The sequence below is a fragment of the Oenanthe melanoleuca genome, chromosome Z, assembly GCF_029582105.1.
Source record: "Oenanthe melanoleuca isolate GR-GAL-2019-014 chromosome Z, OMel1.0, whole genome shotgun sequence".
In the NCBI taxonomy this organism is placed as follows: Eukaryota; Metazoa; Chordata; class Aves; order Passeriformes; family Muscicapidae; genus Oenanthe; species Oenanthe melanoleuca.
Genome location: NC_079362.1, coordinates 53,575,697 through 53,603,597, shown reverse-complemented (window position 1 = coordinate 53,603,597; position 27,901 = coordinate 53,575,697). Strand labels below are relative to the sequence as shown.

The following is a 27,901-nucleotide window of genomic DNA, read 5'->3' as shown; positions in this document are numbered from 1 at the left end:
ACCCCAGTTGTTTTGAGTCAATAATAATTTTCTCCAGTCTCCTACAAGGAGCTGTTTCTCTCTGTGACTGTCCTCACTAAATGGAACTATTCATTTCCAGACAACAGGAGTGCTGTTTGCAACTTCTACCCATGGCTGCCTATTTCTTGCTAAGCAATACTCAATTACAAAATTATACACCCACGGATAGCTAGCTGTCCTCTATAGTAAGCTATTGAGCTCACCCATGAGCTGAAATGCTGATAAAAACGTGGAAGAATATGTGAAAGGGCAGATGCCCCACCCCTGGGAGGCTTCAAGGTCGGGTTGGACAAGGCTCTGATCAAGCTGATCTAGTTGAAGATCTCTGTTCATTGCTGACTCGAGTAAATGACCTTTAAAGGTCCCTTCCAACCGAAACGATTCTGTGATTCTAAGATTCTATACTTCAGCTGTCTTGAGAGAGAAATGAGTGCTGATATGACAGGCAGCCTTCAGAAGTCCATTTTATCCAACATATTCAGACATTTGTTTGAGCACCTCTTTTTGAGCGCTCTATGCTCAGGATTCAGAGTGCTAATTTCTTTATTAACTTGCTTTTATGATCATTGATAATTTTGAAAATTGGCTGGGCAAAAAAGCCTCAAAATGTGAACCTGCAATATTTAGCTCCCTTTGTCTAACTATAATTAGTAACACAAACAACAAAAAAGGCTGTGTATGCTCAAATCACATTATTTTAAGTTAGATCATGTCTTTCACCTGGATGTTGGTAATTCCAGGAATCAGAACCACGCAAACTTCTGCATAAGAAGGCAAAACTTCCTACCTGTAAAGGGAAGACACACACACTAAAATTCCCCCTGGTCTGCAGTGATGCAATTTTGGGACACAGTAGCAGAAGAAATATAAATGATACTTGAGTGTTTCACTCCAGACACTCTGTCTCCCTAATGATACATCAGAGTATTTTCATCTAACCTCTCCTGCTAAATCATTGGTAGTATTGGCTAGATATTGATGATAAATGTATCATATTGATAGCTAAATATTGGTAGCTAAATGTATCATAATGCATCATTGTAACATCTCCAATACCTGCTGATAAATGGCTTCAATTTCTTGCTACAACAGCAATTTATGAAAGAATATCATATAAACTTCAAGATAAACTCCCACAATTTGAAGAGATTGCCTCTTTTTACACTTTATAAATAGAAGCAAAGATTGTACATCTCCTCCAATATCTGTGTTGAAATGGTCTATTCTTATTCCCAAAGGGAGCAGTATAGTGCTCAAAGGGGAGATTCTTTCTGGTCTAAACTGTTGTAAATCTGGAAGAGCTGAGGCAATTTACTCCAAAGAAGGATCTGTCCCCAAGAGCCTGCCTATTGTTACCTCCCAGCTCTCAAGCTTTACTGAATTGATTTCCTTTTTCTCTTTTTTCAAGGAGCTCTCACCCAAAGAGAACTAGCTGCTTGGGGATTGCCAAAATGGAACAGATGAAGAATTCCACAAGTTTCAAAGAAGTTATCTTAGTAAAATGCAACCGAGTATTTCCCATCTTTCCAGAAGGGAAAACTCTTTCCAGAGGAGCATAGTATCAGTTATTACTATTAGACATAAGAAGCCTTAAGATATTTATTCTGTGGTAGGAAGCTTCTATGAGCCAGACAAGATACTGGTCTGATTCCACTTTCACCCAAACTTGCACTTATTAACATCTTGTGCTGGGAAGGAGGAGGGGTAAAAAATTCCAAATTAAATGCTGTAAAAATATTTTCAAAACATTTCAATAGCCATTTTCCATGAAACACATGTGGAAAGCACAAAAGAGTTGACAGTAAGGGACATGGTTTATATAATTGCTCATATTTTCACCTCTGAGTTGTTACTTTACTTCCAAGTTGTACTTGTAAAATCTTTACATATCGCCATCATTTATTTCTGATATGGAATAAATGTACACATGTACTTCATCTAATCAAGTCAGAATACAAGCAGGAACAAGCTGACCAAGTGTTCCTTATGACCTTTTAATGTACCTCGTCTCTTTTCTATATTCTCTTCAGTTGTCATCTCCTCTTCTGTCAAACTGTTGCAAGCATGAAAATAATAAATAATACATACTTCATAATCCAGCAACTTTATACAAGAGCTTTTAACACATAAGTTCTTCAGTGAGTCATGAGAGAAAATTTGACTTGTTGGTCTCTTATTTTAAAATGGGTGAGAAGACATTATGTTCCATTTGTGCCACATCTCACAGATGGTACCTGGGAACTAAGAGGGAAGACCTTCCCTCAGTACACAGCACTGGCACATCAACAGTAACACTAATTCTTGGACCAGAGACCCCCAAGAGCCTGGGGAAGCCCTCAGGAGGTGAAGGTCCATCAGATTCCCTGAGAGATTAATGTCCCATCCCAGGACTGCTACAGTTATGTGGACTAACTTGCACCCAAGCACAGCAGCAGGTCCCAGGTATGGAAACTTGCTTGCTAGAAACCTTGGGAAAGGTGACCTGCAGAGAAACAACTATGCCTAGGAAAAGAGCATTTTCATCACACCGGCAGCCATTGAGCAGAGAAGAGGACTTGCAGGTTAAGATTAACTCTGCTCTGGGTTTGTGTGAAAGAAAGAGTTAAGTCCTCCCTTTCTTCCTTCAGATGTTTCAAGCTCTTGCAAATTCGGCCAAGCTTCCCTGAGCCCTGATGCCTCCACTTTCAGGCTGATGCAACACCAAATTAAAACAAGAATAGCAGAAGTTTCCAAAATCCTAGCAGCTGTTTGCTGGCTACAGATACTCTGGCCAGTGAGGACAGCTCTTCTGTTAAAAAGAGAGAAAACCAAAAGGGCCTTTAGTAGACCACACACTCCCTTGTGCAGAAGGAATAGCAGTTGCTGGAGGACAAATGGGGCTAAACAAGGACTTCATAATTAAATGAAGCAAATTAGCAAATGCTGGAGTCAGCCACTGGTGCTAATGAAATGGTTTAGGGTAAATAAACACTCAAGTATTTATTTATACATGGAACCAAAACTGGCATGGAGGAGATCAAGCCGAGCAATCCCCATCATATTCAGCTACAAGTTTGTATAGTAAAACTGATCATATTTCTCAATTCTCAGACAAGGCAGTTTCTCTAAGTGCACATGTTTAGTTTTGTTTGGGGTTTTTTTCCTTTCTTTCTAGCTACACACAACACCAATAAATGACCATGTAACGCCATTACTGTAAAACATGCTGAACACCACAAAGCTGTATTTACTGTAAGGATGTCACATTATTGTTTCCATACCATTAAATATTAGTTTAGGTCTTATATAACCCTTAGAGATAAAAAAGGTTTTTTCTTCAAGCCTCAAGGAAATGCAGTAGGAAGCAATTTTCCAAGTGGTGAAGAAAAATTATGCACACAGGTTTTGTTATTCATGCACTCACTAAGAAAATTTAGCTCCCTGCTCTTCCCTGCTCTTCCCAGTTTTCTCACGTTTTGTTTTTTTTTTCTTTCAGTTTTCTTTCCCAGTTTTGCAATAGGATTTAGAAAACCAAGAGATAAAATGTTTTGGCCTGAGGATCAGAGAAAAGATGTGAATGTTATTTTTCCTCTCTTATTTCATAATACAATTTGATCTACATTCTCTGCAATTTTAGGAGAAGTTTTTGTAGAGCACAATGATAATACATACAGGATTCATCATGTCTATGCCATTTTCAACTTGATGGCATGAAAATCAGGCTGTGTTTTTCTCTTGCCTTAAGCAGAGTTATTTTTCCTCTATTTTCTTTGCCAGATTTACATGGAGGAGCAATATGTTAAGGGTTCTGAAAACTAAAGATTTAAGCTCTAGTATTCAAAGGCCCCAGCTATTACTTGTGATGTGTAACACAGAAATTAAAAAGCTCTGACTATTATGGGTTCTTCCCAGCACATGTTATCTGTGATAAGCTGGAACAGAGTTAAGGGTAATCATAAACTCAGTAAACAGGTCACTTACACTGTGTTATGTTTGCATTGATTAAGGCACAGAAATTGTCATAGATCTGGGTCAATAATCAGGAGGATAAGGTGCAACAATTCTTGTTATTCTGGAAAAAAACAGATTTAAGAGATTATGACTGTATTTCATAGGGCTGTATCTTACAGTTTCTTGTTAGTCCTTACCTGCTCATAATCTTCCAATTATAATCAGGATCAAAAACAATGGTAAGGAAACCTTGAATAAAGTAGCTGACTTTAGATCTTTTTTGCATTTGTACTTGAGAATCAACTTTGTTCTCTCTGACTAGCATAATAATTAACACAAGCTGATTTGCAACTGTATGTGCAAGGTATATTTTATACATTTCATGTATTTTTTTTATCTTATAAATATACACAATGAGAATGACAGGCAATTTGTTCAGACCTTCACTTTTTACATACATATTATCTCAGAAAAATGACAAAACACTTCTCTTCCCTAAATTATAATTTTATTTTTATTAGAAGTTTGCATCATTATTTGAGGTAGAAATTAAAAATCTATTTAAATGCATAAAACTAGTTTAATTAATTGTATTTAACTGTCTTAAACATATGGCATTCCTTTATTTTCCTGTAAGAAGGATGTTTATTTAAAACTAGCCAGATTACTAAATGAAAGAAGGGGATACATTTAGTGAACTGAGGGATTACTTCTTGTCTCCAGGAGCTAATACTTAGATGTCTAACATGCAGATAAATGGCTAGTGAAATTATTGGAAGTGCCTGTAGGGGCTACTGCCTCATTTACCCTGAAGTCAATAGGAGTTAGACATTTAATCTGTAGGAGGGATTTTGAAACTCCCACTGGTCATCTGTCTCCATCTCTAGGCACCAAAATATCTTTGGAAATCTGACCTCTCACTATTAGGGTTTTGTCCATATTCTCCACGTATTTTGTTCATAGATTAGAACGTACTTTCAGCCTTCAAGCCATTTCTGAATTTTCCATGAGCAATGATAATTAAACAACAAAAGCACTGCACCTGTCAGTTCAGCTAAAAGAAAGAAAACAGATGCATTTCTGAACAATATCTGAAATGCAAGCATAAACCAATATCGGCATCATGGTAAAGGAAGAAAAAGTAGTACATGAAAAAGTAGCACATTACTGGATTTGAAGACATAGTAATTATTTTAATAAAATCCGTGTTCACCTTGAAAAATTAATGTTTTTCTTCTAATTGCCAAGTAGCTCTCTTTGAGTAGGAGAATCTTCCCAGCATACTGAAATAAACTGCTGAGAAAATCTAACCCTTATTAAAGCTAGAAGTGTTTTACATCTGAATTAAATTTTATTGTTAATGCAATTAATTTTACATGTATTATTAAATAGAAATATCTTTTTTAATTCTAACTTCTCAGTACGTCTAGAAAATCCCAAAAGCACACTGAATACCTGGGCTGATAGTACAGTAAGTGGGGTATTACATGTCTCCAACTACAACCTGAGCAGGGCACTTAAGAAAGTACCAGTGAGAAAACCATGTCATATTCAGCCTTTCAGTGTCTTTGCTGATGGGTTTTCAGGTGCTTCCTCATACTCAGGATGCCCTGTCTGAACTCTCTAATGGATTTAGACAGCTACATCTTTTCTCTTAAAAGCCTAAATGCATTGGTACTGCTGCTTTAACCAGTAGGTCAGTGGTATGAGCTTTCACCTTCCTTGAATTCCCTTTTCTGAAAGGAAGGTCTCCTAAGACACCGTCCACATAACCAGGCAAGCAGGAGCCTTCCAAGGTGGGAGCCCTCCCTAACCACCTGCTGAGATTTTACTAGTTTGCCTATGAATATTTTCTCTTGGGGAGATGACCTAATCATTTGGCTGCACTGTTATTCTTCTTACTGTCTTGTCTTCAATTGCATGGAATTATTGTAGCAAACACAAAGCATCATGTACAGGCTAAAAGAAGTTTTTTCCATACTTAATATTTTCTGTGCTCTCACTGTGTGGACATTTTACTGGCAGCAAAAACTGTGCATTGACCCATGTCCTTCTAAATCCTGGACAATTTGGGTTAAGCTGCGGAGTTAAACCAACAGCAACTAATCACTCCAAAGATAAGGAAGGGATGAAAAACCTTGCTGGAATTTCTAAAGTAGTTTGGTTTGGCATGCTACGTATGGCCACGGCTGAGGTCCTTCTCTGGATGCTTAGGGGAATTTTCCCCTAAGTCAATGTTGGAAATACGATGCCTACAAACTTTAAACATACCGAGGATTAAAACATAGCTGAGCTGAGGCCATGGCACTTTTTCAGTTTAGACATTCAGCCTGGATTCATCTCGTCTAGCTTCAGTATTTGTAGGTGATGAATCATCCAAACAACTTTAGATATCCAGCTTTCACGTATGAGCCAAATGTCATGACTCAGCTTCATTTAAACAAGATGAGATTTGCTACTAAACTTGGGATAAAAACCACTTAGCAACAACTAAACATCAGTGTGTTACTGATATATTTTACTTATATTCTTCCCAAACTGAAGACAAAACATACCACCACACCAGCTACCAAGCAAACCAACTCTTCAACATGTCTGAGTGAAAGTTCACAGCTTGCAGGCCAGGGCTCCAGCAAATCCAGCTGCTCATGCTGAGCAAGTAGAGCCAAGCAAAGAGCAGATTAAAGCACACAGTATTATAATTCTGAGTTACCCATTCTGTTTAAAACTCCCATATTTAAGCAAAACAAAAAATATTTCTCAAAACACCAAGCTGTATGGTACATGTCATGCCGGAGGAAGGGGATGCCATCCAGAGTGTCATGGTTTGATTTAGGTAGGCTAATTTTAATACACTTAATTTCTCTTTGAGATAAGATTTAGGAGCAAAAACAAGGCAGGCCTAAACTTAAAAGAGTATAAAGAAGACATTTGTTAATAACACAGAGAAAATAAAAATTTTTGGATTAAGATTTTCAGATCACTCTCTCCTCCCCCCCTTCTCCCACTTTCTATATTCTTAACAACAATATACAGAAAACACTTCAGTCAGTTTTTTACTGAAACAATTATTTCAGTTCACTCTAGACAGAGAAGGTTTTTTTTGCTTTAGCCATAGGGTGTGTTTTCACTTTCACAATTTGCATCCAACCAGGAAAATCTGCAAATTGTGGAACTCTTTTCATTTTTACAATCTTTCTAGAGCTATGTTATGGGTCATGTCAAAAAAAAAAACTCATGGGGTACTATTTTTAAGGGCAAGCAGTTTAAAGACAAAAGGTATTTTTAAATTTTTTTCCATCAAATGTCTCTGTTCTAGTTTCTAGAACACAGACTCCCATTCGTTGGGGGTAAAGGATCTTATTTCTTAAACACTTCAACCTTTCCCAGTATTTTCTCTACAATTTAAATAAAATTTCAATGTAGTCAAGTCTCTCATAGCTTACAAAAAATTCTTTTTAGCTAATCTTTTCATGGCATGTCTTTAATTTCTTCCCATCTGGAAAGCTGGCTCTTACTCGACTGACTTTAGTATACTTTCTGCTTTATTTTTCTCATTCAAGGGAGGTCAGGAGATCTGCAATCTTATCTGAGCATTAGAAGGGTTAAAATTGCACACAGAAGGTGAAAAGAGCCATGCCAGGATTTAACGGGGGGGTGTTGGTGGCTCCCCACCCCACCCAGGCCGCATAGAGAACAGGGCTGGGCCGGGGCCAAGCCGGGCCAACCTCACTTCCTCACAAACCGGAAGACAAAAAAGAGAGATTCACTTTTCCCAATGTGATTCATGGGAGCGAAGTAACTTTTTAATTGGTTTCCCAGGCTGTCAATTATTAAATTAGTTCTCTGACTGGTCTTAGAAACTCACAGAAAAAGTTCTTACAGAGGAAAAAAACCCCTGTGTCTGGATGTCTGTGGTCTGTGCTCTTCCTTCTTTCATGCAAAACCAGCACACAAGAGGAACCTTGCCAGGCATGAGAGCTGGGCCCACGCAAATCTCGTGAAGGTCAACAAGCCAAATGCAAGGTCCTGTATGTGGGTCACAGCAATCCCAAGCACAAGTACAGGCTGGGTGGACAACGGATTGGGAGCTGCTCTGAGGACATACCTGGGGGTGTTGGTAAAGGAGAAACTCAAACATGACTCAACAACATGTAGTTGCAGCCCAGAAAGCCAATTCTGTCCTGGGCTGCATAAAAAGCAATGTGGATAGTAAGGCAAGGAGAGAATTCTGCTACTCTGCTCTAGACTCCCAACACTTCACCTGCAGTGCTTCATCCTGCTCTGAGCCCCCATAAGAAGAAAGACATGGACATCCTAGAATGAGTCTGGAGGAGGGAGATCAAGATAATCAGAGGAATGGAGTACCTCTCCTTTGAGACCAGCCTGAGAAAACTGGGGTTGTTCAGCCTGGAGAAGAAAAGGCTCCATGGAGACCTTATAGCACCTTCCAGTACCTACAACAGGCCTACAAGAGAGCTGGAGACAAACTTTCAAGCCATATAGTGACAGAATAAGGAAAAATGGCTTCAAACTGAAAGAGGGAAGGTTTAGATTACATATAAGAACAAAATTCTTTACTGCAAGGGTGGTGAGGCAGAGGAATGGGCTGCCCGGAGAAGCTGTGGATGCCACATCTCTGGAAGTGTTCAAGACCACGTTGGATGGAGCTCTGGGCAACCTGGTCTAGTGGAAGGTGTCCATGCCTGTGGTGGGAAGGGTTGGAATTAGACAGTTTTTAAAGTCCTTTCTAATGCAAACCAGTCTATGATTCTGCAACATAAACCCTTGTAGAGATTTCAGATGCTAGTTTCTACACCGTGACTTAACTTGCAGTTAAGCTGTGCAGAAAATCACACTGACAAGGGCCAGCATCCAAATCAAGAGATGTCCTGCAAAAATCAACTTTATCAAAAGAAGGGAGAGAGTCCACAGGGCCATACATCTGTGGGGTCCCTCTCCGGTTTTTGGGAGATGCATTCTCTTTTTCACCCTAACCTCCTGATTATGTGCTGCCTTTTTGTTTTCCCCTTGTCTGAGGTACAGACAAGGAAGGTACAGACTTCTTAAACACTCTACCACATAGTCCCTCTTCAACATGTGTTTTCCCTGCATCATGCATTATAAGAGCATTTAAATTTAGCTTTAAGCCCAGCCTGGGCAGAGAAGTTCATGCTCATAAATCTATCAAGCCTTCTCAAATCCCCCTAAAATTCAAAAGTTCATATTGTGCTTAGTTCTGCAACAAACTTGTGCAGCTTGATGTTCATAAAGACCACCATACCCATTCCTCCAGAACCTGACTGGTCCTTTCAGGTGATTAGTTACATACTTTGTTCATAAAGACCCTGACACCCATTCTTCTGGAACCTCATCGGTTCTTTCAGGTTGTCTAGCTATTTCTAAAGACATACACACCCATTTCTCCTATTGAAGCCAAAGCTTTTTCTTTTTTACAAAAAACATCCTATCCTAAATACCTCGATCTCTCATTGGTAGTTTTACAAGTCTTTAAAATATGTTGCCCAGTATTTCAAATTTCCCTTAGTTCAATCCTGATTTTGTCTAGTTTGAGCTTGCTATATTCTTTCTGCTGTGTTGTAAATCTTCTGCTATCAGAAGTTCCTTCTCTGTGTGGGTTACAAACCAACTGACTCTCCTCTTTTCATCACTCACTTCTTGTGGCTTACTGCAGAGGGTGTATTTTTCAGGTACTGTATTACTCACATAGATTTGCTCTGAGCCTTACAAGCTTTTCTTCCCTTTTAGAAGTGTAAAGCTGGGTATGTGACTGCAGCCAGAGCCTCACCCTTTCATCATCTCTAGATACTTAAGAATCCAACGCAATACCAAAATGACACTATATTTAATGGGTGCTACCTGCTCCCTGTCAGCCACAATATTATAGCTGGGCTCATGTTTAGTTGGTTAGCCATCACCCCCACAGTCCCTCTCTGGGCCTACAGGTTCCCAAGTCAAAGCTTTTCAATCCACACATCTAACTTATATTTTGTACTTCTACGTGTGTCTACGTGTGCCTACCCTGACTTTTTCAGCATTGAAATTATTTACTTTTAATAAGTTTATTTCACTGAGAAATCCAATTTCCTTTACAGAACTAATCTGTTCTTATTACTTACAGTGTCAACAGTATTTGTACCAGCAGCAGGTTTTATTAGTAATTATTTTAACAATTCCTTTCCAATGATTAATAGATCTATCAAATAACTTTGGCCAGATGAACAGATTACTACAACTCACCAGAAACCTTCACATTTTGACAATTAAGCAACAACTACTCACCAATTTACAAACTACTTAAAATGTATCGGTACTAAAGAGTGCTAGAGTGGTACTAAAGTGGTACTACAGAGTGCTAAACTTTAATCACAACATAGGGTAATTTTTTTGCCAGTTGGTTTACAGCATCAAGCTATACCATGACAGCATGTTTATCTCTGTCAGTAAAGACTCATGTCTTATTAAAAGCACACATTTCTTAGCTCTCTTAAGACTTTCTAATGCAGCTTCATCTTGATGTTACACTTTACAGGTACTATTTGTCTATTTTACTAACTTGAGAGAAGCATTCAGAATGCTACATGCAGCACTATATGGGATATTATCATTATCTGCCTATTTGATGGCAGCAACTTTGCTGTCCCTCCACCTTTTTGTGCTACCGACATGTTCCTGTCTGATAAGCACTGGCAAAGATTGTTTCTTCATTGCGGAGCATCATCCTGACTGACAAAACTGCAGTTTCCAATATGTCCAAAAACCAGATGAATCTTCTTGCCTGGTACTTAAATTTTGAATTGAACCATGTGATCAGTCAAATCCACACCACACAGGTATCAGCTGCTGTCATGGTTTTGTTGTAGTGTACCACAAAAAGGATGAAATTAAAATTTACATTAATAACTCAGAAATACAGAAAGCATTGAAGACAGGTTTCTAGAAATGTATACAAAAAGTATTTTAAAATCCTGACTTTAATGACTCAGGGGGAGTTATATAAACAAATTATGAGTATACGAAAATATATAAAATGTAATTATTTTTCTTCTAAAGAGATTCATCACATGCAGCTTTATGGGTTTGATCTTTCACTGGAGATTTTATTATATCCAGTTGTTGTCAAATCAGGAGTTCGTTTTTTATTTAATTCCTATGAGAATCATTCATACAGATATGTCTATTTTAAAATAAGCTATCAATTAAAATAGAAAACCTGCTTCCAAGCAGGATAAAAAGAGAAAAGGTTAGTGACAGGTTCATAATCAAAGCTCCTGTCTTTATTGAGAAATAAACACTTGTGAAGATTCTCAGTGTGTTTTATAGTCTTAACGGCTGTCAGGTCTCCCTTGATTGACCCTGAATAAAATCTAACTAGGGGTGTCAAAAAAATATGTCCATCAACTTTGCTCATGCATTACAACATAAAAATTGACTGGAGTCATTGACTACAGGTAGCACTGAGCAAAACTACATAAGATAAATACTCTGGTTTGTGGATCCTCATTCAATCCACTTTCGTCTGCCACCTTGATTTTTGGATTGGGCACTCATGGATAAAAAGTAGGTGATCTGAAAAAATCGTGTGTGTCTTTTAAAAGACAGTATCATGTTATGTTACTCCCTTCACAGAAATTTATGTTACATGGTGTTAAACCATGGGCTAAGCATAATGTAACACAATGCATTAAAAACTGCACATCATGATTGCAATGTGTGTCAGAACAATGAATTGCTGTATCACATATCTCTTCATTTGTACATAGGGGACCCATGGAAATCATTCGCAAAAGGATATATTCTCCTTTTGATGCACACACATAAATCCCTTTTTTTTTCTCACTACTTCCAGTTCTTCACCTAATGGCTGGTCTGAGCTAAGAAAAACTGCTTTTTAAAAGGCCTCAAGTTAGCTAGAAAATGTTTGAGTTGTAGCTAAGCATTACTATCGGCACAGTTTAACCCTGAAAACTGGAGGAGAGGGCTGTTTTGTAACCTCTGCTCTCCAGTAGTGTCATATTTGAGGAATCACCATTGCTGCCTTCTCTACCTAGGGTAAATTGTACTGTCACTATAACTTTGCTGAAAATGAGTAGGTTTCCATCTGATTTTATACCACCACTTCCCAGTGGGTTACTTCCTTTTCACAGAAGCATAGTTGAAACTAGAATCCATTCCAGTGGTATTTGGAGAAGGTACAAAGGCAGAAATGAGAAAGGGTGTCGCCCCTGACCCTTTTCAGCTTCTGCCTGCTATCTCCTTTCTTCTTTACTTAGCTTCCCTATGCAACTGAGCCTCTCCTGTAACAAAACACAGCTCCCACTTGAATCACCATATTTAATAGGAATCTTACAAACAGTGCAAGAGCAATCTATTTTATTCTTGTCCAATTCCATACCTGTTACTTGCCTGTATCTGTGGTGTTGAACAACTCTTTGAGTGTTTTGGGGGGATATTTGTAGAAGACAATTTTGACCAGGAATAATCACCTCATAAGACAGTGGATCAAAAGGTTTGCACCAGAAGGAATATTGATACTATCTTGTATGCTGAAAGCCAGGAAAATTATTTCTTGTACACTTAGATGGTGCCTAGCTCTGTGTTGGCAGCTGTACAGAGGCTAATTTTATCTACTTAACATACATTAAAATTAAGTAAACATGAATAACTTTTATTGAAAATCTGATCTCATTTTGTAGTGTCCTTTGGGGAGACTGAATGAAATTTGGTTTTCCTACAAAAAAAAGATAAAATTGAAGGCTAAGTAATTTCCACATTTTGTTTGATCATAAATGAAAATGAAATTATAGTCAGACTGCACACATTTGATTTTGGTTTTGATGGGTAAACAAAATAGTATGAAAGCTCATTGAGCATTTACTTATTAAAATAATGGTCTCAGTCCTCAGCTGAAGCACACATGCATTTGGTCATGGGTTTTTCAAGCTGTCGAAACCAACTGTCAGTGGATAGACAAGGTGGTGGAAACTGCCACTGGGGCTTAGTGGACTAAACCCTAGTGGCTGCACATCCCTCTGCAAGGTTTGCTCTGACTGCAGCAGCATAGGCGGCATAATGTCTTAAATTTGAACTATACCAGGTGACAAACATATCAGCTCTAAAGCTGAAATGAACTACAGGTATGACACAAAATAGCTTCTCTGCAGAAAGCCCTTTATTAAAGCCAAGCAAATAAATTTAAAAGGGAGGTAGGGATATGATCAGAATGCAGGATTAATAAGACTCAGTTTTCACAATTTACAAGTTGACTGTTTCTTATGAGTAGTGTTTAATTGTGAGACATATTAATCAGGAACTGTTACTATAAAAGGGATTTGTGGCATACTGAAGTGCTTTCGAGTATGTCTGCTCTTTTCTTGTGAGGAAGCATACGCATGGCCTTAACTTCTTAAGCTGATCTTTCACTGAGAAGTGAAAGACTTTTTTATTTTTTTCTTTTCACTGTAGGCAGTGCTTGGCACCCTGGTGTGCTTGCTTGCAAGTATATTAGGCACACTGTGCACACTCCAGATTAAATATATACTACATAATTGTAGTATATGTGTGCAGACATTTGAGCTTATCAGGCTGACTAGCTGCTTCCATGAAATGGGAATAAGCAGTAATTACTATATGTTCTCTTATCTACAAGAAATAAACAAAATCTAGATAGACTCTTTTTAGACAGAAGACATAGTGAATTGGCAGTAACATTTACTCTCACTAAAGTAAATTTGTACAAAACATGTAACAAACTAAAAATATTGCTTATATGGAGGCAGATAAAAGCAGGTGACACTGGTCAGAGAAGAGAAAATCATATTCACAGGAAGTGCAGCTTTGCATGTGTTTAAGGATCCCACATATGTAATTACTTGCTCTGTATGTCAGCATAGCTACAGCATCAGCAAACTATGTTTAGGTATCTGCCTCTATGCAACAGTGCTCTCATAATGACTGGGCTAATATATCTTATGAAAAACCTTCAACCAGACGCAACACAAGCAGCATGCTGCCAAAAAGAATTGAAGAATTGACAGTTTCTGCATCTTCCAAAAGGTACAACAGGATTCACAGTCTTCATAAAGGATTGTATTCAACTCCAGTGTAACATCATTAATTCACATGGAAATGCATCTATGATTGACTAGGCTAGAAATTGTTTCAAAAGAGTTCTGGAAAACAAACTCCACACATACACCTGTATTTAAAAAGTGCTGTCTGTCCTGGAAAGCATTATACATACTTCTCTGGATATCCAGGTATCCATACCCTTAGAAATAAAATTACTTGGGTTTTAAATGATAATTCATACTTTTTAATTATTAACACAAACATGTATTAAAAACAAAGTACATTCTTCTTTCTGACACGTTTTACAATATACTCCATGATCCACCAGTAACACCTTTTTCACACTATCATCATATATGCTTAAATATGAACACAGATTTTGGGATATTTTCATCTATTTAGTTAAGTAAATTAGCTGTAAGGAAACAATTGCATTCTACTTCTAAAATTCAGTAGCTGAGTCTAAGCACTGTCAGTAATGCAAGTTAATGCTTCAGGGAAAGAAATAAAACATTTTTAGCAGTTGGAAAGATTAGTTATTTTCTTAATATTGCTGCTTCTAGGCAATTTTTATTTTTGTACTGTTATTTTTTGTGGGCCTTTTCACTTATTGAACAACTTTGTCAAATGCAGAAATGACACTGAAGATTATTCTTGAAAAAAAAATCATGTGTAGGTGTATGGTGGTAATTCAGCTTTACTTGCAGACTTCTGTATTTTCAAAGAGCACATAGCATAACTGGGTTGCCTTAGAATTTTTTGAGAACAGCTTCAACCCCCGCATGACTTGATACAGCTTTCTAAAGACAGAATATTAATATTTTTGAGTTTCGGGCAAAGTAAGGGGATGCATTTTCCTTTGTCTGTGCCAGAATGCTGCCCTCCTTCCTCCCGCTCCTTCACAGCTGATGGCAGATTTGTGTATCAAATACCTAATACATCTTTGAACTTGTTCCAGGTCATAGTAGCTCATGGCATTAAGCTAGTGTTGATTTTGAGACCTGCATTTTCCTTCAGCAACAACCTGCCAAGCAAAGGCTATGTGTTCCAGGTATCCTGGGAAGGCTTGCTGGGCTCTGTAAGAGTAGTCATTTTCATCCTCCTCTGCAAATAACACAAAACTGTGGATTAAGCAGTCTTGGCCTTGCTAATACCATGTCTGAATGCAGCCTGGTGGTGCCAGCCACTTTGCCACAGCTGCTGGCTAGTGACCTGCAACTGTCGTGTCACCAGAAGCAACATGACTTCCTTCCCTGCAGACAGCTCTTCTCAAGAGATACTGGTCACTGGCAATGGCAAAGATCAGGGCAAGCCACTGACACAGGACAAAAGCATGTGGGGGCAAAAACTCCTCTGTAGACCTTACTGAACTACACTTCACTGCCTTCATTTGTTCATCGAAGTTTGCTTTTTTTTTTTTTTAATTAATTGATTTTTAAAATTATTATGTAAATACTTATTCAGGGGAAGTTCTTTCAAACACAAACCCTAGGGGTTGGTTTTTTCCAGGAATTTAAGTGGTTAGCCTCTACTGAGTATAACCATAAAGGAAAACAGCCCTTGAACCAGCAGACAGCTTTAACTATAGGACTGAGCTTCCAGAGCTTATCTTGCCTCTTTATGGCTTTTACCAACCACCAGACACTAAAGGGATAGAAAGGTTCTGTTAGAGATCCTTGGCAGAACTATGGCAACACTAAGTTGTAGTGCTTAACACTTAGTTTAACAATTAAACAATAGCTTAACAACTAGAGCTTTATTTCCCTTAGCAGGATTTCATTATTAGTATAAAACAGAATTTACTACGAGATTAACACAGGACTTCTAGTAACAGAATTACACACAGACAGGGTCATGTTGGAAGGGACCACAGTGGGTCTCAAGAGGGTCATCCTAGACTGCATGGCACAGGATTGTGTCCAGGAAGCTCTTGAATATCCCCTGTGAGGGAGACTCCACACCCCCTCAAGATCTTCCTCATGGTCAGGTGTAACTTCCTGTGCATCAGTGTCTGCGCATTGCCTCTTGTTCTATTGCTCAGCACCACTAGGAAAAGTGGCTCTGTCCTCTTAACACCCTCCATTTAGATACTTAGAGACATTTATGGGGTCTCCTCTCAGTTGTCTCTTGTCAAATCAGTGTAGTGCAATTTCTAAGTAGTAAAATATACAATTTATAATACAATTTCTTTTATGATTTCTGTTCACATGGACTCTCCGTAGATAGGATTGAATCATAGCACACTGCTTACAGTATCAATATAAAATCATAATCTAGACTCAAAAACCATGTAAAAGAACATAAGTCACTCTCCCAATCCTCAGAGAAAGCAGATGAATGTAGGGGTATCCCTGGCCATTGGGATGTCCCAGGTCTCACTCACCATTGACAGTTCTGGTTCAAGTTCCTCCTCAGGACCCATCAAAGGTGACATTTAGAGACCCTGCTGTGGTGCTGCAGACAGACAGTGCTGTGGGGCTGCGGGCAGGCACTGCTGTGGGGCTGCGGGCAGGCACTGCTGTGGGGCTGCGGGCAGGCACTGATGTGGGGCTGCAGACAGACACTGCTGTGGGGCTGCGGGCAGACACTGCTCTGTGGGGCTGCGGGCAGGCACTGCTCTGTGGGGCTGCGGGCAGACCCTGATGTGGGGCTGCGGGCAGGCACTGCTCTGTGGGGCTGTGGGCAGGCACTGCTGTGGGGCTGCGGGCAGGCACTGCTCTGTGGAGCTGTGGGCAGACACTGCTCTGTGGGGCTGCGGGCAGGCACTGCTGTGGGGCTGCAGACAGACACTGCTCTGTGGGGCTGCGGGCAGACAGCGCTGTGGGGCTGCGGGCAGACACTGCTCTGTGGGGCTGCGGGCAGACACTGCTCTGGGGCTGCGGGCAGGCACCGCTGTGGGGCTGCGGGCAGGCACTGCTCTGTGGGGCTGCGGGCAGGCACTGCTCTGTGGGGCTGAGGGCAGACACTGCTCTGTGGGGCTGAGGGCAGACCCTGATGTGGGGCTGCAGACAGACATTGCTGTGGGGCTGCGGGCAGACAGTGATCAGCTTGGTGCCGAGGAACCTTGAGGCCAGTGGAATGGGAAGGAGAATCTATTTAATTTGCCTCCTTCTCGGTGCACACGACTTTCAGGGCCTGATAACGGGGGGCGAGAGCACCAACACAGCACCAGAGAATGGCTGCTTGCCTTGTGAAATGGCGTTAATCATGCGGCCCGCATTACGAGAGGTCGGGAGCGGGTGGTGCCGGTCACTCTCCAGCGTAACACCGTCACGGTACCGGTCGCAGCCGCTCCTACGGCAGCACCGACGCCGCTCGCCCGCCTTTCTTCCTCCCCGAGTGCGAACAGACCCGGCCGGCCTCGGGCGGCTCCGCCCGGACGGCGCCGCCCCGCTGCCCGGCCCTCTCCACTGCGCCGGCAGCGGGGGAGGCGCGCGGCTCCCGCCTGCTCCGGTGGCGCCGCCCGGGCTGGGGCTCGGCGCATGCGCGGCGCGGCGCTGCGCAGTCACGGCGCCCGCCGCCATGGCCGACCCGCGCCTCAGGCAGATCAAGATCAAGACCGGCGTCGTGAGGCGGTGAGTGGCGGCTGGGGCGCGGCCGGCACGGGCCGGGGGGCTGCAGCGGGGCTCCGTGCGGGACCGGCCGTGCCGGGCGCGGGGCCGGCGGTGCTGTGCGGGGCTGGCGGGCTGTGTCGGAGAGCGGCCCTGGGCTCCCACCCCTCGCGTACCGCCGTCGGGAACAGGCCGCGCTTTTACAGGACACGTTTGAATGCGGGTTTCGTTCCCTTTCGTTGGTGCTTTTGGGAGTCGAGGGTAGTCACGCAGCCCCCTCTGTGCAGGGCCGTCTCGCCTCATACCTTGCAGAGACATGGAGCCTCAAATGTTTGTTTTTAACCAAAGCTGCTGTTGAATATTTCTGGTTCAGAAGTTGCAGAACCAGTAGCATCACAGAAGCAATTAAGTTGGAAAAGACTTCTGAGATCATTGAGTCCAAGCATCACCACCTTGTTACCTGGACTACAGCACTCCAGTCTTTCCTAAAACACCTCGAGGGATGGGGATTCCACCACCTCCCCTGGGCAGTCCTGGTTGATTGGTCACCAGAGCTTTGGTCTTCCCTGGTTTTCAGAGAGTCATAGATTTTAAGAGACGCTTAAAAGAAGTATCTGTCAGCATCACTGTTATTATAGCTTTAAACACTGTTTGGTCACGATGGGTTTTATTGAGTCTACAAAGACTACGCTGACTCAGACACAATAATTAGTTTGTGTGCTGGATGAGGATGTTAAATAATGCCAGTTTCATATAATCAACTTGATATTATGACTTCGCAGATTTCTGTCAATAAGCACATTTTCTTACAGTTGATTCACTTTGAAAGGTTGGACTGGAAGACTAGAACAGTTGTCACTGTTGATGTTAGTTAAAGGCACTTCAGAATTTCTTTGAACAGGAGCAAACCAAACAACTGTACGCGTTTGAGAGCTAGTGCAAAGAAAGGATGAACACGTTTGGGTAAACAATACAAATGCAGTCAACAGGATTCAGATTTGCTTTTGGAGAATGTCCATGTGAATAAGCAAATAAATTGTCTTGAGTCTGTTGTGCAGTAGCAATAGACATATCTACAGTTACTCTGTGTTCTCTAAGTGAAAGTAACGAAAAAAAAAAAGGGAGAAAAGGAATGTTATCTCAGTTCCATGTGAGGACATGATATAGTGGCAGTTCCCAGTTCTGTGACAGCTGCACGCAGATACAAGTAGTATGGCTCTGTCCCACTCCACCCTTTCTTCTCTAACCAGAAGCCTAGTTATGCATTCTGCTACAGTGGGCATACATGTGACTTGTGTCAACTTGGGGACATTAATATTGTCCTCTTATTTTGAACTAGAGCAGCTCCATAGGTATTTTTTTCCTGGTGCATGAGAAGACTTGCATAGAGGCTTATTAAGCATTCTATAAAGTGACTGACTTAGCACTTCAGTTAATTTTCATTAGTTTTTTTCCTGTTTTCAGTTTAGAAAAGCACATTGAATCTAGCATGTAATATTGATTTCCAACCATGTTCAGCGCTCAGGCTTTAAGAATATATCAAAAAAGGTAGGGGTCAAGAACTGTTAGGATATAGAGAGCTTTTTCAACATTTCATTTGACTTGTGTTAATCATCTGTTGTAGCTTTTTTTTCTCATTAGTTACTAACTCGTCACTTTTTTTCCCACTAAGAATTAAGCAGCTGTTCTGCTTTGGTATTTATTTTTTAGCTGTAAGTCATAAATTCTTTGTGTACTCCTCTCAAGAGACTGTATTTTAGGTTGTAGGTAATTTACTTGCTTGCATATTTCTTACACTGCTATGTATCAGTTAAAGAAATTTGAACTAGAAATAGGGAGGTCTTTTGTTTTTTTGGCAAATCTGAATGCCAGGCTCTTGGTGATTTTATACATTAAACAGTTTGTAATTCAAAAGAAGAAGATTTGATAAGCATGAGTAGTGATATTTTCTGTATTTGTGGCTTATGTCCTAGCAAGTAGTACTTCTCATTTAATCGCTTCAGAATAGTTTTACCCTTAGTAAATCTAAACAACTACCCACTGGATAGTGAGAGAGTTGATGAGGGAAAAAAACCTTCTACAATACCTTATTTGCATTTCAGATTTGAAATAATTTTAAAAATCACTGCAAACAAAGTAAGTCGGGTTGCCTGAAAATAGCGCTGACATTTGCCCATAGTTTCCATCTGATTAAGTGGAAGTGACATGAGTAGATTAGAATGAGACTAAGACAATTCACATTGCAATTGTGTTAGTTTAACTTTAACAATCTTTTAACATGCTTGTTTAAATGTGGCTGACATACCATAATTACAAATCTACAAGCCTTGATTATAGAATTTTACATCATGAACCTATGGGGAAAGTGTATTGATTTTTTGTGAAGCAATTCCTTTTTTTTTTTTAATTTACTGTTCTTAAACTGTGGTATCTTCCCAAGATTGTTCTTTTGCCTGCTGCACTGGTGTTGATACTGTTTTTTCTCTTCCTGAAGTAGCATCCTACTGCAAAGCAATTTACACTGATTCTCCCCCTTGCTCCATGCGCAGGAGGTTCTGCAAGTTACACAAAACTGTTGGTCTGATTTTTAAATATAAATGTGAACCATTCTCTTAAATGGAATTATTTTACTGGTGAGTTCAGGAAATATTTTGTGCAAGAGAAGTATGAAGAATGCAAAGACTCCTTTTGCTTGTTCACTGTATTGCTAATTCAGGCACAAAACTAGTTTGTGTTCTTCATTACTCGAGAAATTTGCTATTTATTGTGTGAATCAGAAATTTTCTCCATCTTTACTCCACCGTATATGGTTACTTTGTTGCGTGTTGCCCATTAGCCATAGACTGTCACTGTGACTCATAGCACCAATGTATTGGTAAGAATCTCAGGTGTCTCTTCTTTATTCTTGTTATAATTAGAATATTGTGTGCTAACTGTTTGTTAGCTCAGTTAATGGGAAGGACTAGGATATCTCATATTATCTGGGTATTGAGGAATGATCTGCAGAGCTGCTCAGCTGTACTGAGTCAGCATGATAAAGCGATTTAATGTGTGTGCACTGTGCATCTGAGAGCTCAGGGATTCAAGTGTGTGAATGTACAGTGTGTTTTGTTGGATACAAAGCCAAAGCCACTAACTCTAAAGGCCTAAATAGCCCTTTTCAGAGTGCAGATTGTGCATCTGTTGCCTAGGGTTGTCACCAGCTCAGTCCTGGAGTCGTAAATTTGGGTTCAGTGTTAGCCAAGAGCTACACTGTGGTCCAGAGCTACTTAGATACATCTTAAGCACCTTTTGTAGTGCCAGGATCCAGTACATAAAATCTTGAATTGGATGTGCATTTGAAGACTGCTTAAAAGCTTTAGGACTTACTAACATAGTCTCATTCCCAGAGGAAAACACCTGCTTTATGTGGACTGAGAAAAGAGTGCACCTGCACACTCATTTACCTGTTGTCTGAGGTAACTTCTGTGACATATATAGTCACCAACCTGGATAATTAGTTGGAAGGTCTAGAAACAGACCTTCCTTTGTTTGAAGGTTTGATTCTATTTCTCTGATTCTTTTCAATACAAGTTTTCTTTTAACTTCACAATTACAAACAGTGCCTACACATATCTTAAAAAGCTGTGACAAGAACACAGTTGTTACTGTGAAAATTGCATAGTGTGTTTGTTTGTTTGTTTGTTTGTTTTTAATGGATTTGATTCCACGTGTTATACTTTTAGAGGAGACCTAAGTAATTCCTTTTAAAAAATATTTCACAAATTTAAATTAGTGAAGATCAGATCTCGCATCCCTTCTTCCATCCCACCTTTTAAAAAAGAAAAGTGTCATCTCCGGTGTTTTTGGGTTTATCATTATCTTCTGCCCGTGAGGCAAAACTGTCTTCTGTATGTCGATGCTGACCATAATAATCTGTTAATGTTATCATTTTAATGGGCAAATTAAAACATACCCAATCAGGTTTATGGCCATAAGTGTTGCTAGTGATACAGAATTAAGGAAGAAAGCCTTTCTTTTCCTTTTTTAAAATTTTCATTTGAGTGACAATATGTGCAAAACTGTGGCTTTTAAGCTTCGTTTATTTAAGCAGTCTTTCAAAAGTTTGGAGGTTCAGTAGTTCCAGTTGCTTGGTAGTGCCAGTTTGGTGGCTCTATGCATATGTGTAGTCCTTTTGTCTTTATTTTCCTTCATGGCAGGGAGCCACATACTCACTTGTGTGGATTAAACACTTAAAAATAATTATTTTCTCTTGAATTAGAATGTGGATCCATGGGAAATCAAGAATAATGGTATTAAATTTATGGTAATGCTTTATATGCAGGAGATGAATTACGGCTGTACTAACAACCGAAATCCATCCTGGATTTAAATATTGTTGAATTATATGTATCATATAGGTGGAAATCTCATTCAAGAATGTGAGGTCCACTGTTTTTTCTTACAACTGTAGAAAGTCGTTCTGATGCATTGCGAATTGCCTACACACATAATATGACTGCAATTCTATTTAATTTTTCTCATTATTGTAGCACTTTACACTTACTCGCAGCTGGGAGGGGCCTAGAGGGAAAGTAGTAGATTCTGTGTATTTTTTTCTCCAAAACAAAAAGTCTTGACTGAAGATGATGCCTGGGTTATAAAGGGAAAATGAAGTGAAGATCTTTGGCAATCTGAATTGTTTCCACATCAGAGGCTTAATTTCTTGTTCTTCTATAAAGCTGAAGTTCTTTGGCTTCTTAGCATTTACAACTTTACAGTCTGTAGAGGCAAGAACAAGTGACTCCCTGAAGATTCAGAGAGACCTCCAATAACACAGATACAAAAATTTTTAACTTTACAAGTAGTTTTCAACTTTGAAATAATTTTCTGACTTAAAAAATCTTGTCTCTGATTTTCATCTTTTTTCCAGTAATAATCCTTCAGAAAACCCAAGATTCCATAGTTACCCTGAAATGTCATGGTGAATCTAACTCTTCCATAAGCTGTTAGATGCAGAAGGGGTTTAAAATTATGCAAATACTTGTGTACTGTTACATCTTGAGTCTTAACAGAGGAAATTTATCTTTGGTGATGGTTTTGTCGCTATAAGAAGATAATAAGCTCATAAACTTAGTGTCCTGTCTAAATCAGAAAATAGGCGCTCATGGCTTAGAAAACATGGCAGTTTGCATACCTGCATCAAGTACTGCATTTCTGCATTCTTCTTTGGCTTTTTCTCTTGGGCCCTTTAATCTGTAAAGTTTCTAGTCTTATGAAGCCTTAGTGAACCCAAGAGTGTGCATAAGCAAAATTTGCAGATTAGGGAGTTGGTATTTTAAGCTCTGTAGGTAGTGATTAGCATATTGCCAGTGTTATTCAGTTGCTGAATTACTTGTCCTATAATTATGCATTGTGTTATTACATTATACCATAAGAAAAATTACTGTTATACTCTTAATACTAATATTTACTATAATAACTTTATTATAAGGAAAAAAAGCTGTACTTTGTACAGCTGCACTGTTATGGACTTCTAAATTTGAACTAAGTTAGCATAGATATCTCATTATCTAGTCAATAAATACTGTCACTCTGTGCTCTTAGGCTGAATCCATGGTATATTAACAGGTACAATGGTTAATGGTAACATTAATTCTGAAGAGATGCACGTCCTTTCAATAGTGAATTTGCTCAGTAGCAAAACAGAGCAATTCCCCCTCATCTTCTCATTTCCAGCCAGGAAAATGTTTCTTGATTTTTCTAATACTGGAAAGAAGTCTGTATTTGATGGGTGAAGCACACAGATGCCATTCTAGCTTATGTAGAATCTGAATTGTCAGCAACTGCTGGATGTTGGGGGAACATGAGGAGTAGTAGTAGCATGTGCTGCTCTGTCCTTGTACCATTTACCACTTTTATTCTCTGCATCCATTAGTAGCTCCTGTCTATGACTGTGGAAGAAGGTAGAATTTTTATCTATGTTCAGAGGACCTTAATTTCATTATACATGCACAAAACTCCATTGTGCGTAATTTTTCATCTGTCAAACCTCAGATGAACTGCCCTTTGTACTGATCAGAGCGGTAGATCTGCTTGCTGTTGCTAATGATGCAACTATAGGAGATAACAGTGTTGATGTATATGGGCTGGAGTAAGAGTATAGGATTTGGGGCTCTTTCTGCAGCAGCCAGCAGTTAGAACAGCACTTGCACCCTAAGCAGACTGGGGGTGAAGTCCCTTGAGAAATCAGAGTGATTCTCAATATGGAGATCTTATTTCCTTCTCCCCTTCCCTAGTTCTCTGGTTTCTGGTGCTAGTCAAACTTTTTGCTGAGCTCATTCAATTTGCCTAACACAGGAGAAAAACTGTCATGTTGTTGTTGTTTGTTTGGGGTTTGTTTTTGTTGGTTTTTTTTATTTTTATTATTTTTATTTTTATTTTTATTTTACTTTTGTTTTCTTTGGGGTTTTTTTGTTCATTGTATTAATTTCCTGCAGTTTTGGTATGGAGAGATCATTTGAACATTATTGCTGGCAGAGATACGTGTTAGAGCCAGGGAGGGGAAGACCTCTGTTCACCAGTGGTCAGCTTTTTACTATCTTGAACCATCTTGTGTTATTTTGCTCTTCAAGTTGGGGACCTGAAGTGAGGGAGAGAGAGTGAGCATAGGAAAACGGATAAGAAAGAAAATCATAAGGCTATGGGAAAGGACATTTTATTCTGCTTCTGCCTTAAGAGTCTGTCAAGCCTCATGGGCTCTTCTGGCTTTAGTCTCCAGCTTTAATAAGACTGTTACTTACAGAGAAAACAGAAATTGTAGAATTTTTAAGTTAAGTAATGTGAAAGTCAAATGTGTAAAGAATTTCAAAAGGCCTGCAGCCATAGCTAGGAGCTGACCTGTTTGTAAAAACACTTATGGTTTAGTTTGTTCTTCAGTGATTAAAAGTCCTTAACTTGATTTCTAGAGGCAGGTATACCACCAGAAATATCACTTTATTTATTTCTTTATATTTTTTCCCTAGTAGTTAACTACTGACTTGCGGTAGAGTAAAGGTGTAGAATAATTGGATCTTATGTTTATACTTTTTCATCGTGAAAGAATGGGAGATTCTAGTAAAATACTTTTATTCTGTTTGAGTTATTATCATCCATTGTTTCTAGGGGTATAGACCTCTTCTCCAGGATCCATGAAAAATAACTAAGGAAAGCAAGCTTGTTGTCAGTAGATTTAAGTCAGGTATGTGAGAGCCTTCACTTCAGTTGAACATTTATGTGTAGCTGAAAAGAGCTAATATGAATGGAGACTTGAAGAATGAGAATAAATTAATACTTACTGCATGGAGTGGTTTGTCAGTTTTTACTTTTTTAACATTTGGTGTTAGAAAGGAAAGGAAGAACTTGAGAATTTTTGGTTCTTAGACATATTTTTAAGGGAAGAAAACAAAAATTTAGTTACTAGTTGACACCGTAATTATTTGCCACGTGCCTCCAAACAAAAGCTCTCATGTACTTTGTGATAGTTTGTGCAACTGCCAGCACTTGATAGAAAGCAGAATGATATGTGTAAACTGCAACAAAATGTATTAAAAAATGAAACTTCTTGCAGATATTGTGGTTTTTTTAATATCTGACCCAATTGCAAAATACTTTGTACCATTATTTTAATTGTGATGCTTTGTTCTAGTGTTTAGATAACTTTTAACATAATTGGTTAATTTAAAAAAAGATACTATCTTAAAATTTGAGACCTTTGAAACTCCAGGATAAAAGGAGAGTGAAGAGTAAATAACAATTTAATGTCCAAAGGAAATACTGAGTCTGCGAGAGAATAAAAAGAACAAATCTATGTTTACTTTGAATGTTTAGATACTTTGTAGACATTTTGGGTAAAGCTGGACTTGGGCAGGTTTCTCTATCTGCTTCTCAAAGACTTCTTTTGCATTTTCAGAAGAGATCAACCTTACAGTTTATAGTCATAAAATTGTAGTCAATGAGTTGCAAACATAATTCAGAAAATTATGAATCTTAGGAATTTGTGGATGTTAGGTATACGGTACAGAATTAAGCCCTTGTTTTATTGGGCTGTAATATCTTGATTTAAACATAAGCATATCTTTAAGCCTTCCAAATAGTATTTTTGTACAACAGCTTTTGGCACAAGAAAGCACACAGCACTGTAATGTCACACAGATGTTGTGTTGGTTTTGCACAGCTTGGTTTTTGTAGTGGGGGGCCACAGAGGTGGCTTCTGTGAGAAGCTGCTGGAAGCTCCCACCATGTCTGGCAGAGCCAATTCCTGATGGCTCCGGGGATGGACACACTGCTGGCCAAGCCTGGGCCAATTAGAGATGTTGGTAACATCTGTGTGATAACATATTTAAGAAGAAAATCAAAACAAAGTAGGCACAGTTTTTCCTACCCAGAGAAGAGGAGGAAGTGAGAGCGTGTGAGGGAAACAAGGTGGGGACACCAAGGTCAGTGCAGGAGGAGGGGAGGAGCTGCTCCAGGCACTGGAGCTGAGATTCCTCTGCAGGCCATGGTGAGACCATGGTGAAGCAGCTGTGGCCTGCAGCCAAGGAGATCCATGGGGAATGCAGAGATCAACCCACAGCCATGGGGATCCATGGGGACTGCAGAGATCAACCCACAGCCATGGGGATCCATGGGGAATGCAGAGATCAACCCACAGCCATGGGGATCCATGGGGAATGAGAGATCCACCCACAGCCCCTGGGGATCCATGGGGAATGCAGAGATCAACCCACAGCCATGGGGATCCATGGGGAATGCAGAGATCCACCCACAGCCTGTGGGGATCTATGGGGAATGCAGAGATCCACCCACAGCCTGTGGGGATCTATGGGGGATGCAGAGATCCACCCACAGCCCATGGGGATCCATGGGGGATGCAGAGATCCATCCACAGCCCATGGGGATCCATGGGGAATGCAGAGATCCACCCACAGCCCATGGGGATACAGGGAATGCAGAGATCCACCCATAGCCCATGGGGATCCATGGGGAATGCAGAGATCCACCCACAGCCCATGGGGATCCATGGGGAATGCAGAGATCCACCCACAGCCCATGGGGATACAGGGAATGCAGAGATCCACCCACAGCCCATGGCGATCCATGGGGAATGCAGAGATCCATCCACAGCCCATAGGGATCCATGGGGAATGCAGAGATCCACCCACAGCCCATGGGGATACAGGGAATGCAGAGATCCATCCACAGCCCATGGGGATCCATGGGGAATGCAGAGATCCACCCACAGCCCATGGGGATACAGGGAATGCAGAGATCCACCCACAGCCCATGGCGATCCATGGGGAATGCAGAGATCCATCCACAGCCCATAGGGATCCATGGGGAATGCAGAGATCCACCCACAGCCCATGGGGACCCATGGGGAATGCAGAGATCCACCCACAGCCCATAGGGATCCATGGGGAATGCAGAGATCCATCCACAGCCCATGGGGATCCATGGGGAATGCAGAGATCCACCCACAGCCCATGGGGACCCATGGGGAATGCAGAGATCCATCCACAGCCCATGGGGATCCATGGGGAATGCAGAGATCCATCCACAGCCCATGGGGATCCATGGGGAATGCAGAGATCCATCCACAGCCCATGGGGATCCATGGGGAATGCAGAGATCCATCCACAGCCCATGGGGATCCATGGGGAATGCAGAGATCCACCCACAGCCCATGGGGATCCATGGGGGATGCAGAGATCCATCCACAGCCCATAGGGATCCATGGGGAATGCAGAGATCCACCCACAGCCCATGGGGACCCATGGGGAATGCAGAGATCCATCCACAGCCCATGGGGATCCATGGGGAATGCAGAGATCCATCCACAGCCCATGGGGATCCATGGGGAATGCAGAGATCCATCCACAGCCCATGGGGATCCATGGGGAATGCAGAGATCCATCCACAGCCCATGGGGATCCATGGGGAATGCAGAGATCCACCCACAGCCCATGGGGATCCATGGGGAATGCAGAGATCCATCCACAGCCCATGGGGATCCATGGGGAATGCAGAGATCCACCCACAGCCCATGGGGATCCATGGGGAATGCAGAGATCCACCCACAGCCCATGGGGATCCATGGGGAATGCAGAGATCCACCCACAGCCCATGGGGATCCATGGGGAATGCAGAGATCCACCCACAGCCCATGGGGATCCATGGGGAATGCAGAGATCCACCCACAGCCCGTGTGGGAGGTGCCCATGCTGGAGAAGGTGGATTCCTGGAGGAGGCTGTGATCCTGTGGGAGACCCAGGGGAGGGAGGGTGCCC

General features: G+C 40.7%; 1 protein-coding gene and 1 long non-coding RNA gene across 2 annotated transcripts in view; one reads left to right on the top strand and one right to left on the bottom strand.

Moving 5' to 3' along the window:
* Window positions 1–740: 740 nt before the first annotated feature.
* LOC130265570 (uncharacterized) lies at window positions 741–16,569 on the bottom strand. The gene is made up of 3 exons (XR_008842628.1): window positions 16,427–16,569; window positions 3,982–4,072; window positions 741–808 (listed from the first exon to the last, which is right to left on the bottom strand). It is a non-coding gene; the product is annotated as an uncharacterized LOC130265570 (long non-coding RNA).
* Window positions 16,570–17,236: 667 nt separating this feature from the next.
* The window catches only part of TBCA (tubulin folding cofactor A), a 28,606-nt gene continuing 17,941 nt past the window's right edge, over window positions 17,237–27,901 (top strand). Inside the window, exon 1 of the mRNA XM_056514719.1 lies at window positions 17,237–17,618. Coding sequence (XP_056370694.1) covers window positions 17,239–17,618 — 380 coding nt within the window. The 5' untranslated portion in view covers window positions 17,237–17,238. The remainder of the gene's footprint in view (window positions 17,619–27,901) is intronic.